This window comes from Amia ocellicauda, chromosome 16, assembly GCF_036373705.1.
Source record: "Amia ocellicauda isolate fAmiCal2 chromosome 16, fAmiCal2.hap1, whole genome shotgun sequence".
NCBI lineage: Eukaryota > Metazoa > Chordata > Actinopteri > Amiiformes > Amiidae > Amia > Amia ocellicauda.
Genome location: NC_089865.1, coordinates 5,537,644 through 5,551,753, shown reverse-complemented (window position 1 = coordinate 5,551,753; position 14,110 = coordinate 5,537,644). Strand labels below are relative to the sequence as shown.

At 40.4% G+C, this 14,110-nt stretch overlaps 2 protein-coding genes across 8 annotated transcripts in view; both read right to left on the bottom strand.

The window, feature by feature from the left end:
• Positions 1-7,697, bottom strand: part of clasp1a (cytoplasmic linker associated protein 1a) — an 89,305-nt gene extending 81,608 nt beyond the window's left edge. For 4 of the 7 annotated variants that reach the window (XM_066687288.1, XM_066687290.1, XM_066687292.1 and 1 more), the window contains exons 1-2: positions 4,722-4,856; positions 1,998-2,524 (exon numbers count right to left, since the gene is read on the bottom strand). In XM_066687288.1, the coding sequence (XP_066543385.1) occupies positions 1,998-2,192 (195 nt within the window). In that variant the 5' untranslated portion in view covers positions 2,193-2,524; positions 4,722-4,856. Of the gene's footprint in view, positions 1-1,997; positions 2,525-4,721; positions 4,858-7,643 lie in introns of those variants that run through there. The other 3 variants (XM_066687289.1, XM_066687291.1, XM_066687293.1) reach the window with 3 other exon arrangements.
• A 3,642-nt stretch (positions 7,698-11,339) lies between these two features.
• On the bottom strand, positions 11,340-14,108 carry nifk (nucleolar protein interacting with the FHA domain of MKI67). The gene is made up of 6 exons (XM_066687296.1): positions 13,893-14,108; positions 13,492-13,620; positions 13,135-13,243; positions 12,615-12,826; positions 12,464-12,529; positions 11,340-12,089 (listed from the first exon to the last, which is right to left on the bottom strand). Exons 1-6 carry the CDS (start codon positions 14,007-14,009, stop codon positions 11,919-11,921), a joined length of 804 nt encoding a protein of 267 aa, XP_066543393.1. The 5' UTR covers positions 14,010-14,108; the 3' UTR covers positions 11,340-11,918.
• Positions 14,109-14,110: the final 2 nt, after the last annotated feature.

Genomic DNA, 14,110 nt, shown 5'->3' with positions numbered 1-14,110 from the left:
AACCAAAATAGAAAAACCACAGGCTGCTAGATTAGCATAAATAGACAATTGTTAATAATAAATTAATTAATTTGTTCAAGCAGAAGGTAACTCCTAAGTATATTTTTTTTTCTGCATGAATCTGGGTTTCCTTTCATACTCATTAAAGGTTTAAAAGAAGCTTAAGAATAACTTTCAGAAATACTACAGAATGTTCTTAAGAAACCATCTAATTAAACCCCCCTCTGAAATTCCTTTGTATTCCATTAAAAACAGGAAAAGCTAAGCAATCAAGACGCATTTAAAAAGATACAGCAAGTCAGGAGCTGATGGTGTCAGAGAGAGACATCAATGATAGCAAAGAAATGATGCTTTAGGAACCTGCCCCCATCAGTGATCAAAGATGAGGCGTGGAAGTGGATGAACTCACTCCTAAAGCAACACCATTCTTATTCAAGGCGACTAAATGCACAGCTTTCAAGCAATAAACCCACATGTGTTTTGGACAGGTCAAAAGGTACACATAATATTCACCAGTTAGTTCTAAATATGTAAATAACCTGCAAAGGCTGCAAAACTTAAATACAGCTATTGTACCAGCCTAGAACAGCCCACATTTTTAGGTCACAGCTTACATTTGCGGAAAGTACATCAAAAGTATTGTGTCTGTCAACAGTTACAATGAAAGACTGTTTTTCCAGTCTAATTTCCTAATATGAACTGGCCAGACCCCCTACACTAACAACTAAAAGGACAATGTTTGGATTAATACTGAACTATGTTTTGAAAAATAAACCTTTTTTTTTTTTTATAATAAACTGAAATGTTTTCCTTCGCTACTTATCTACATTCATCACAGTGCTTTTGTTTTATGCAATGAAGAACGATTATCCCACGCACCAACAGGAAAACCACAAATGATACTGTTCTTAATTAGTGCGAGTCTTCCAACACTCCAAGAAAAATCCCCCCCACCAGGTTTTTCCTGTTCGATTTAGGCAACTTATCTTCACTGTGTTTTGGCCAGATAACACTTAACACTTATTTAAGGTTTTGTGACAAACAAGACTGTCTTCAAGAGTGTAAATAACTTATGTAATAGTTCATTTTAAGTATATTTTTAGCTTTATTACTAAGAAACTGAACTTGAAATATGGTCATACATTATGCATTAGAGATCAAAATATAGGAAAGGCAACAATGCACCACGATGTACTGCAGTACAGAATACAAATTTCTTCTCTCTTTCTAATATAATGTGGACCTGCAGTGTGAAAGACTGTTTATCTTTCATTCCATTAAAGGCCATACTTTGGCCGAGAGCTGCCGAAGCGATGCCAAGTGAAATGTCCGTTAGTGACGAGGCCAGGAATGACTCTGAACTGCCTGAATATTGTATGTTCAGGGCACTCTTGCAAAGATCTGTGGTTATGAGGGAACTAACAAAGTAAATTTGCTACATGAATAACAAGACTTCAAAGTGCAATAACACCGAATGGAGCACCAACATGCCATAGCTAATTAGATCAGCTGCCCTGTTCAACTGATCTTATTTTACTCTGTCCAGTCATTACCAACTAGGCCAAGACCATGTTCTTCATATAACCGACACATAACTATTGATCTAGCAAAAGCAGTTAAAAGTTTACAATTTCAAGAAAATCAATGTACTAAAATTCCACTCTGGGGAAATGCTTGGCTTTATGGAAGTACAGTAATCGGTTTCTGAAGCTTCTCTTTACTAAATTTTTTTTAACTATTGACTAGCCTCTGTGCGCTGATTCAGTTCAATTCAATCCAGCTTAATTTTCCCCAGACGAAAAGCGGTATTTATGAAGGATTTTGTTTCTAACACACAAACTGCGTCTCCTCTTACGGAAGGTAAAAAAACAAGGTCAAATTCAAATTGGACTGGATGTCATTTACTTTTATCAAGACTTTCTGACAATGAAATCTGATGCACATCAAACAAAAGGCGATAGTGTAGTTCTGTTCCACTCCTGCCACTGCAGACTTACCTTAAAATTACTGGAGTTCACCCACAAGGTGGCAATCCCGTCCACCATTCTGTCCAGCATGGTCTGATCTTGTTCCAGATCGGAGGATTTCTGTCGGTCTGAGATATAGTCTATGAGCTCCTGTCCCACTTGGAGCCGCCTTCCCACATCCTTCTGCATCACCTGCGCCACACAGTACTCCATGTTGGGCTCCATATTTCTAAGACCACGGGACAATCAGCTGAGGTGGCAAAAACCAAAAGACTTGAGGGTGGCAGGTCTGGATAAAAGACAAGTTTTATTTTTATCCCAGAGGTTGACCCGATATTCGCTGAAGGTCACAGAGAGGCTGCAATATGGAGATGCAAGCTGGGGTATGGCAACAATGCAGCATGTGTGGGTGGACAGCAGCTGGTGGGGTTTTTTGAAGAGCCCAAACCAAGTAGCTAGCAGCAGTAACACTGGTAATGGCAGTGGTAACAAGAGATGAAGGAGGGGCAGGAACGACTTTGCTTCATAATTCAGTAGTCCACAGTTCCAAGGCAGCCCTGTGGTTGAGATGAGAAGACTGTGTTAATGTCCCCTCCTCAAAAGGTAGACATGTCATCATTACATGCACATAAAGTGTGGCACATCCTGACCATGTTCTTGCTGAACACAAGCAAAGCCATTTCTCTATTAGTCTTTTATACGCCCTGACAAAAAATAAAGATATTACTTCACAACCGACCCCCCACACACACACATACACACCACTACTGACATGTTTTAAAATATTGGTGTTGTTTCATTTTATTTCCATAAATCAAAATATCATTACATAAACTTGCCTCATGGATGTTAAAAAGCAGAGCCTTAACAAACATCAACAGATGGAAAATAAATATTTAAACACAGAGATAAACACAATAACGAATGCTTTGATATAACAAAAACATTTAAATGTGTTCAGAACATCTTCGTATTTACCAAGGTACACAGAGTGGTATGGCTAATGAGACTATTTCCATTAGCACACTTGCTCATATAAGTCTTCCTGCATAAGATTGTCTGCCAAAAAATAAATAATAATTATAATAATATAAATGAGATTTTTGTATGGGTTAAAAGCACAAAAGGCGTGCATTAGCAATTACAACATTCAGGGAAGCCAACTTATGCCTTGAGTAGGCCTTCATTTTGTGCTATGTTCAGTGTTTCAATTATGAAAATAATGTAAAACATTTTGAAATGCCCTGATTTATTTATTCTTGTAGCAGTGTCATTTCTATACAGTCCTGACTTGGATATGTATATGGATGATACATTGTTTTACTGAAGGTTTAAGAAAATGACAATCATCCACAAACTGTGCATTATATGGTTTCATCACGTGATTAAATTAATCTGAACGTGGTTGGGTTTTGGTCATTCCTACTATGCAGGTTGTTATGCTTGGTGTGCTGAATTACAAACAAAGTCAAAAGTTGTTGTGCATCCTAAATGATTTCAGTGTGGGTTTTTATTATTATTAAGGGGGATATCACCTCATATATGACAAAGTAATTTCTCATGTATTCATATATTAAAATCCATAAGAGGATTGAGGATAACCCTTTTGCTACCAAGGGTTGCTCATACAAAATGACAGCCTAGCACAATAGGACAGTTCTTCAGTAAATGACTTGCAAATGCTAATTGTTCATTTTCTACATTTTAACCATGGAAATGCTATTTGAGTCTCAATGAATCTAATTGCAAAGACGTTACATCCAGTCCTGTGCCTGTCGACATGTCGTGGTCTTTCGTTTTTAACAGATTATAGCAGCCTTACTCAGTCGTAGACAAGCATCTGGCATTAAAAGGATTAAATACTGGCTTGGTTTGCAGAAAAGCAACCTAGGATGAGTTAAACGAAGGGGATATTAAATCTAAGCACAAGCAATGATTAATAAATGTGTGTGTGTGCGTGTGTTTTCACTCAAACACGTAGCCCACAGCTTCGAGGTGTTAAAAACATACATGGGATCTGGACTAAATGTTTGTGTACATGCACATATTTAAAAGCTGCATGTATGATTGGAATGCCTTTCCAAAATAAACACTGAGCTCATGCGCAGAACATACCAATTACAATCATCATCATTAATCGGCAGTTATAGTATTATACGTCATTTTAACCGATTATTCACCAATTAATACCAATCATGATCACATCTAGAATGATCTGTGGGGTTAATGCTCACAACAGGCATACAATTGGCAATCCCAGCCACGGCACAACGAGGCCCTGTTATTTACAAATAACCATTTCACAGCCAGCCTGCTTTCGTGTGGATTGAACCCCAATCGCCCAGTCTATGACACGAATGCTAACAATGCTTTAATTAAGTGCAATTGCAATCAGCGGGGAGGTTTGCGTGTATTGAATAAAAAGCAATATCGGGCGCTAGCTGACCGGCCATCAAGGTAATGGCTGAATTTGCCATTGATGCTTTCGCCTCGTCTGCACCGATTACAAAAACAACGCGTCGGTGAGATGCAGCATCGCGATTGAGTGTCGGTGTGTATTAATACATCCAGAAAAGAGCCGCAATCGATTGGCACTGCAACCCATCCCTTTTTTAAAATAAATGGCGATAAACGACTGTGCTGCTGATAATACAACAGCATTTCATTGATTAACCCGCACTTTAACAATGCACCCAACACAATCCGCCCAGCCCCGGTGACGGCCCACTCCGGGTGCCCGTCGGGTGTATTTACCGTGCCCAGCTCCTCGCAATCAAAGCCACTAATTGCAGACGCACGGTTTAATGGCCAGGTGACTCTGCATTGAAGCCAGCGGGACCGTCTCCTCTCCACCCCGACTGGTGCTGCTGGACAAGAATGGAGTCGGCTCCGCGCATGCGCACCGGCACTGGAGCACTTTGAAATTGACGCACGCTTCCTGCCCAGCAGCTGGCATTTAAAGGGGTAGTACCGGCTTTATATTTAATAATCGCCCACTGCAGCGGAGTTCATTGTCTAAATGCATGGATTCAAGTACATGGTTTGTGTATCCAAACAGTTCAGTGTTGTCGTGCAGACTGCTATATCCATGTATGCATGTTCTGGTTCTTATGTGGACCCCTAGGATACAAAGTGCACTGTTTTGATTAATAATACTAATAAAGAAAACCGCAGCATTGCAAAGCATGCTTCTGCAAGTGTGGTAGATTAACTGCGCTTTTTAAAGATGGAGAGAACTACATATTTATCTGCACCTTTTGAAATGATTATTTACTACTTCCCGACAGAGATTTTGAGGAATGAAATCTGTATTTTTCCAAACCGACTGTTATTTACATGTTCATTTTATTTCCAGTTGGGTCTTTGCAAAACGCTTGCTCCGGCTGGTTTATAATCTGTTTATTTGGGTTATATATCACACCTAAGGACGAGTTTAGATAAGTGGTGCTTTAGTATACGAGGGAGATTTTTTGTTTTGTTTTGTTCCAAGACCAAAATGGCAAGAGGGTGTAATGGATCAATACTATTAACATGCAATGTAGTTACTTTTCCCACATTCTCGTTTCTTCTATAAACCTCAGGACCACACAACTATTACTGTATACTAAAGGAGTGACATTTGTATCATTTCTTCCCATGTGTACATTAAGAAACTTTCTAATCACAATTCCAAGTATCTAAAGATACTTTGCATGTGATAGTAATTTTTGCATTCGCCTTTATATTCCTGGATATGTATTTGTATGGTAGTATGCAGGTTAATATCAGTGATGGTTTGTAATTGAAGTTGTATCGTTTAGATTAGGAGTAGTCTGCATCAATAATCGGGTAAAATGAAGGTCGGCAGTAGTAGCACGTACGATCATGTTCGTGATCGTATGTATGTTCATATAAGTATGTATTATCAGTGGTAGTAGTATATGGTATTATTGTCAGTTTGCACTCGTGTATTATCTCAAACTTTCCAAATCTAATTTTCTCTTCTTTCCCCTTCCTCCAAGCCTTCAAATCCCCCCCACTCTCCCTTCTTCTTCCGCTCTAAATCCTACATTAACCTTGAACCCTCTCTGACCTACTCCCTGCACATCAATTCTTCCCGAGTTACCTACACAGAATCTATTGCTTCCTCCCCAACTACTCGACTCCGCTGCTCATCCACACCCTTGTTCACGCACACCTGGATGATTGCAACTCCCTCTAGACTGGCCTGCCTGCATCTGCTACCCGCCCGCTCCAGCTCATCCAGAACTCAGCTGCTTGTCTGGGGTCCCACTGCATCCTGCCTTGAGTCGCACATGCTACTCCATTACTACTCCTCTCTCTCCAATGGCTCCTGATATCGGCTCACACCCAGTACATGACATTGGTTCTTGCCTACCGCTGGCACAACCAGTCTGCACAGATCCAACTACAGACTCCCCTCTCTTACACTCTCTCCAGACCGCTCTGGTGGTCCAGTCCTGCAGAAGACCTGCTGTTCCCCCTCTCCACTCCCTTCCTCCACAGCCTGCTCCTTTTCACCCTCAAACATAAGTGGTGGAACTACTTTCTAACTAAGGTCAGCACTGTACAGTCCCTGAGCACCTTGTGTGGATCACTGACACATCTGTTTAGAGATTCTGCTGTATTACAGTTACTAATCTCCTGGGGTGTGGGGCAATTTTACTTGTATGTACTTTCTTATTAAACTATGCTCCATCTTGCTCCTGATTACTTGTGTATTGTTAGCCCTTTCATTTTTCTCCTCCTATGCTTACCCCACCCTTTCAGCACATAATAATAATTAAGACCAATAATCAGCGTGTTCTCACATGCAGATAAATGATGTTTATTATAGTTGAACTTGGAATATATTCTGCATGTTTTGCACACTAGACTACTCCAGTTTGCAAGAATCTGTGTCAATTGTATAACCCTTCAGAGGTTAAATATAAAGTAAATTATAAAGTTGCCTGAACTTATCAGAGGAATGGAAATTCTTAGTCTCCAAGATTTTTTTATGTATGTCTTGTCAACACTGGGAGTGGCCGTGAACAGGGTGTTCTATTCAAAATGACTTAATGAATTTAATAAGTGTACATAAATAACTGCAAACAGCAACACATAGATTATTACATACCTGGACGGAAGCTAACTAAATGTAATGTAACTGTTTTTCTGTAATATGATGCCTACTACTAATGCTGTCAAGAAGCTGCAGCAAATTATAGCTAATAATAATAATAATAATAATAATAATAAAAAGCCTCATATTACAATAAGCATTTAACAATCCAACATAACCTTCGCTTTTACGACACGGACGCTTTAACTTTCAATTTTCAAATCGTGTGCATTGCTGGACGTCTCATTGGACTGGACCCGAGCAACATGCATTCAACTGCTGCATGGAAACTGAAGAAGAAAACTTGCTCGTCCTTTGAATAATGATTGATTTACTATGCAATTAAGGCGCAATGTTGTTCGAGATTCACATTACTTGATCATTGCGCGCATTGCCAGTGGAAAACATAAATCTACACAATGCCTGCGGGTTGCATGCTTTTGTTTCTGCTTTTTATTCGTGTTGCCGCTGACTGTTACTAAGTGTTAGAGACGTATTTATATATCGGGGCTGTATAAATTGTCATGCAATGAAAAATAACATAAATGTCACTTAAAATCAAACGGACTCACCAGCTGAGGGTCTGTGTGTAGCTTATTGGTTGAGCAGCCGCCTCTTACACCGCCGTCTTAAGCGTCATGACGTCACGACGCAGCTACGTTTTACGTCTCAAATAAAAAGTGCCGAGAAGCTGTACTGACTGTTTTGTGGGTGGAGTAGCTAGGTATGTCATTTTACACATGGACAGTATTGTACTACAGCAAGTAAGTTATTGCTGATGTAACCCACCTGCAGTTTCGCTACTTAGAAAAACAAAAAGGTCGATATCACTTTAAACTGCTTTCAGGCACGCATTACGCCACTTTGCAGCAACCGGTTTATGGCAGTGCTACCTATCTGAGTAATGCAGGTGCAGTTGGAGAAAAATACATCTCCATGTTTCTCCTTTTCCTTTATACCTGAATAATCTACTTAATTAATAGGAGCACATCTTCAGTTGTCGAAGAGGAGCTGCAGACATTCAATTTACAAAGGAAGGATTTCTTTCTCTTCGGATGAGCTTCTACATTACATTCACAGCTTGCTTTTCCCACGTTATTCTCTTCTTCAAGTAAGACGGAACCATACTAGTTTTATTTTCGTAGGACATTATGACATTGGACATTTCGTTGGACATAACATTATGAGCACTGACAGGTGAAGTGAATAACACTGATAATCTCGTTATCATGGCGCCTGTCAGTGGGTGGGATATATTAGGCAGCAAGTGAACATTTTGTCCTCAAAGTTGATGTGATAGAAGCAGGAAAAATGGGCAAGCGTCAAGATCTGAGCGACTTTGACAAGGGCCAAATTGTGATGGCTAGACGACTGGGTCAGAGCATCTCCAAAACTGCAGCTCTTGTGGGGTGTTCCCGGTCTGCAGTGGTCAGTACCTATCAAAAGTGGTCCAAGGAAGGAAAAGCGGTGAACCGGCGACAGGGTCATGGGCGGCCAAGGCTCATTGATGCACGTGGGGAGCGAAGGCTGGCCCGTGTGGTCCGATCCAACAGACGAGCTACTGTAGCTCAAATTGCTGAAAAAGTGAATGCTGGTTCTGATAGAAAGGTGTCAGAACACACAGTGCATCGCAGTTTGTTGCGTATGGGGCTGCGCAGCCGCAGACCAGTCAGGGTGCCCATGCTGACCCCTGTCCACTGCCTAAAGCACCTACAATGGGCACGTGAGCATCAGAACTGGACCACGGAGCAATGGAAGAAGGTGGCCTGGTCTGGTGAATCACGTTTTCTTTTACATCACGTGGATGGCCAGGTGCATGTGCGTCGCTTACCTGGAGAACACATGGCACCAGGATGCACTATGGGAAGGACGCAAGCCGGCGGATGCAGTGTGATGCTTTGGGCAATGTTCTGCTGGGAAACCTTGGGTCCTGCCATTCATGTGGATGTTACTTTGACACATACCACCTACCTAAGCATTGTTGCAGACCATGTACACCCTTTCATGGACACGGTATTCCCTGATGGCATTGGCCTCTTTCAGCAGGATAATGCGCCCTGCCACAAAGCAAAAATGGTTCAGGAATGGTTTGAGGAACACAACAACGAGTTCAAGGTGTTGACTTGGCCTCCAAATTCCCCAGATCTCAATCCAATCGAGCATCTGTGGGATGTGCTGGACAAACAAGTCCGATCCATGGAGGCCCCACCTTGCAACTTACAGGACTTAAAGGATCTGCTGCTAACGTCTTGGTGCCAGATACCACAGCACACCTTCAGAGGTCTAGTGGAGTCCATGCCTCGACGGGTCAGGGCTGTTTTGGAGGCAAAAGGGGGACCTACACAATATTAGGCAGGTGGTCATAATGTTATGGCTGATCGGTGTATATATATGACCTTATTGAAATACATTTATGTACTATGTGTAATCCCTCTTTTAAATCAATATGAAACTAAATGTTTTTAGTTTTTTTCCCCTTTCTTTGAAACCCAAGACATTATAATATATGTATTTTAATATGTTAGTGATCTCAGACCCTGAATAATAAAATTCTAGCATCCAGGTTAATTAGTACTGGGTTACACTATCATAATGGCTACAAAAAAGCAGTTAACAAAGGAAGACAGACAGACCATTATAACCCTTAAAAGTGTAGGTATTTCCTTTAGAGAAATTGCAAAGAAAACCAGGGTGTCAGTGAGTACAGTTTCCTACACCATCAAAAGGCACTTGGAAACTGGAGGAAACTCTGACAGGAAGAGGTCTGGCAGACCCAAAGCCACAATAGAGGAAGAAGACAAGTTTCTGAGAGTCAACAGCTCGATAGGCAGCTGCGTGATAGGCAGCTCACAGGACAACAGCTTCAAGCACAGCTTAACACTGGTCGAAGTAAGCAAGTCTCAGTTTCAACTGTGAAGAGAAGACTTTGAGTTGCAGGTTTGACAGGTGGAGTGGCAGTAAGAAAGCCATTGCTAGATGGCAAAGTAAGAAAAAGAGGCTTGTCTGGGCCATGAAGCACCACCAGTGGAATACTGAAGACTGGAAGAAGGTCTTATGGACTGAAGAATCAAAATTTGAAATCTTTGGTTCATCACGTTGGGTTTTTCTACACTGTCGAGTAGGCGAAAGGATGGTTCCTCAGTGTGTGACATCAACTGTTAAACATGGAGAAGGTGATGGTCTGGGGATCTTTTGCTGGATCCAGAGTCGGCGACGTGAATGGCACCCTGAACCAAAATGGCTACCACTGCATGGCGCTGCAAAATGCAGTACCCTCTGGTATACACCTAGTTGGTCAAGGGTTCATTCTACAGCAAGATAATTACCCAAAACATACCTCTGGGCTACGTCAGAACTACCTTAGAAGAAAAGAACAAGACAGTAGGCTTCAAATCATGTAATAGCCAGCACAGTCTCCAGACTTATACCCCATTGAGCTGGTTTGGGATGAACTGGACAGAAGGGTGAAAGCAAAGCAACGTACAAGTGCAACACATCTGTGGGAACTTCTGCAATCGTGTTGGGAAGAACTTTCAGAACAATATTTGATTTCCATTGTAGAAGAATGCCAGGAGTGTTTGGCTGTTATATCTGCAAAAGGTGGCTACTTTGATGAGTCAAAAATGTGTATAAAATTTGTTAAACAAAACTATTCCATTATTTATTTTTTATCTCCAATTGTTTATTTGTTCTAGACTTTAATTTCAGAGTACATTGAACTGCATAATTATCAATAAAAACTGGAAAAATTAAGGTGTTCTAAAACTTTTGATGAGTAGTGTACATAATTCTCAATATACATACATACACACGACTCAGTCTTGCAACTACTGTACTTTCCTGTTAATAGAGTGAAATAGGTTTCTTGTTATACATTTAATCTTCCATTAGGTGTAGCTCCCTCTTGTGGTAATATTAATAAACACGAGAGCAGGTCAGTACAATTCAAATGCAGTGAAAGATGCTGGGAGGTAGTCAGAATATGCCATGCTGTGATTCCAGCTGCTCAATCTTTCAAAAAAACATCATAATTTGTCATAATTCACACTGGATCAAACCCAGACTTACACATATGGCCCTGCTCTTCCTAGTGGTTACTGTTACAATCAAATATAAAAACCTGTTTATATATGAGCAATGGAGACCCCTATATAGGTAAATAGGTTAATTAAACCTGATATGTATGCAAGACCACTGACAAGAAAAGGAAAAACATGACAAAATAAACCACAAATATAATTTTGGCAAGAACTCTTAATGTGCTGAGATTCATGTTTCAAATAATGTTTTTATTATGTTCCATTAATGTTTTATAGGGCACTGAATTATTTACCATCTGTCCAACTGTTACATCTAAATTTAAATACTGCTCTTAGATTGTTTAAAAACTTAGAAACATAAAAGGAATACAAGTATTTATGAATTTCACAAGGGTAGTTCCAATATGTGATACACCTGTAGACCTTTACTCTCAGAACCCTATATCATATCTATATAATTTGTGCATTAACAATACAATCCTTCCGATTAATATGCTTTTGCCTTAATTGAAAATATCCTCGGGGAAAGAATACGAAAATTTGTATGCCACAAGGCAAATATGAAACCATTAAGCTAAAACGGCAGGCTTTCAAATTATCTCTGTATGATACGGAGGCAAAATGATTGGCACATTTATGTCTCAGTTTGCAGTTGGGTTCTTGATTTCCTCAGCTGGGTATATCACTCCCTCCCATCCAAAAAATGTAATAAACAGTTTAAGGCAAGACCTCAAAACATTCCATCAAATTCCATCAAAGGTCAAAGCCTTATGATCAGGTCCATATAAAAATAATCAGTCATTAGCTTCATTTTTGTGTTGTCTTTTTCACTGAGGATTTCTTCTTTCCCTTGTTTTTGCCTTTTGCAGTCTTTGGTGCAGGAGTCGCTTTGATTACAATTTCATCGTCGTCATCCTCATCTACTTTCACTGACTTCCTCCGCTCTATTACAGTGGGTGTGCAGACTGGGGTCACATCCTACCAAGAGAGGCAGACAATTCAAATATATTTCGATTATGAAATTACACAAGCTGTTAGAATTTAAATAAATTATTGCAATATTATTTAATTCACTGGGACACCGACAATAGGATACAAGTTTCAATAGCAGGTGAGGACTTCTGACTTCCTTGAACAATGACAAAAACATCTAGATTTCTGAAACTAAACTTAAAAATCACCAAAACATAAGTTCAGCTCGTACTATCTAAAACCTTAATGATTTTACAAACCACAATGCAATACAGAATATTTACTAGGCAGAATTAATATATTTTGCAAACCACTGACATTTTTCCTATATGCCCAAAACAGGTTTTGAAACAATTCTATATGATATGGATTCAACTTACTTGACTGCAAATTGACACGTTTCCTTTGTCTTTGCTTGTTTTCGTCTTCTTTGGTGCAGTGGCCACCTTTAAAAAAAGAATAAACAACTTAACCTTCCAAATAAACCTTGTTCCCAGACCATGTTTAAGAATCAAATGACTTTGGACGTACAAATCCAGGGAAATCGTAATCGATTCCTTTCTCCGCCAGCCTTTTCCGTAATTTTGCTTCTTTCTGGAGCAGTTTGCTGGTCATCCGTTCCGTCTCCACAGGTGTGCGGTTCTTGTTGTAGCGTCTCACTGCCGGCCGGGTGGGCTTCTTAAACTGAGTTTCACTTCCTTTGAAAAGCCCTGGTTTCACTTTTTCAGCGGGGACGAAACTACCTGTGGAAATGGAAATTGTACACAAGTTACACAATAACTACTCCACAAAGGATGAAGAGCAACCCACATAACTTTGAGCAAACAACATGGCTACACACAGATCTGACATTCTCCGGCATATTGTTCAGCTGTGATGACACAAACGCATCTATGAGGAAGACTGCTGGTATGGTGGTAACAAGTGTTTTTAGGACTAGTGACAATTAAATGAGAATAAATGTTTTCCTCTCCAAGATACTTTCACAAGTAAACACATATACATAACTTTTGTATACAATGATATTCCTAATGTGTGATCTCAAACTCACACTTGATGAGTCTTTCACCGAGGAGGTAATTGTTCATAGTGTCTGCCACAATCCTTGCCACTTCATCGCACTCAAACTCCACAAATGCATACCCCTTGCTTCCACCTGTCTAGAAACAAAGACATGCAAATAGTTATTTTAAAACGTTCCCTTGTTTTACTTCGTTCCAGAACGTTCACAGAATTGTCGGCACAAATACCTTTGATCAAGGAGTCTTAGGATTCCAACTCTTCAGCACACACACAGTTCAGTGAAGCACGTTTACATCGTATGTTTACCAGTATCCGGACCACCCACAATTGCCTGTCGTGTTTACAATCATCCTCCTGTAAAGCATTTCATGCACAAGTCTTTTACCTTCTTGCTCCTGGACAGCCGGAGCCTCAGCACTTTGCCGAACTGTTCAAAGTATTTGCGGATCTGCGGCTCGAAGAAGCCCTTGGGAATGTGACCCAGATAGATCACCCCAGGGGTCACGTCTTCATCCTGTCACCAAAATAAACTGTATTACAAAATACAATCACCAACAAAAATGGCAAGAACTGGAACCTGCTCATGTTTAGGTTGTACTATACACTGCAGTGTAACACGAGCAGCTACTTTATTTCAGTTTGACGAATTCCAGAACACATTCTACTTCGAAACGTTATATGAATGTAGCGTTCGGTCTGGTCGTATTTGATTTTTTAGATTATTATGATTTTCCTCATTTAAAGGGCCTGGTAAATTTCGAGCAGCACTGCTTCAGAGACACGTACTTTCTTAGGTCGCTTTTTCACTTCTTGTACTTTCTTCTTGAATTCCGCCTCTTCGCTGGGGTCCAAGGCGAGCAGGTTCTTGGCCGCCGGAGCTGGGATGGAGCCTCCTTCTGTCATTATTTACTGTATTTGTCTTTAAAAATGAATCGTCTTACCCACCGCACCGCCAGTACAACGTTAACCACGTTGTTCCTTCTCTCCACAAGTACCAACGAGTG

What these genes read in the sequence shown, in the direction of transcription:
- nifk (XM_066687296.1), bottom strand. Translation starts at nt 14,009, where the DNA reads ATGACAGAAGGAGGCTCCATCCCAGCTCCGGCGGCCAAGAACCTGCTC. An exon ending in GGCTGTCCAGGAGCAAGAAG is followed by an intron (nt 13,244 to 13,491) that starts GTAAAAGACTTG and finishes CTTTGTTTCTAG; the next exon opens with ACAGGTGGAAGCAAGGGGTA. An exon ending in CGGTGAAAGACTCATCAAGT is followed by an intron (nt 12,827 to 13,134) that starts GTGAGTTTGAGA and finishes CCATTTCCACAG; the next exon opens with GTAGTTTCGTCCCCGCTGAA.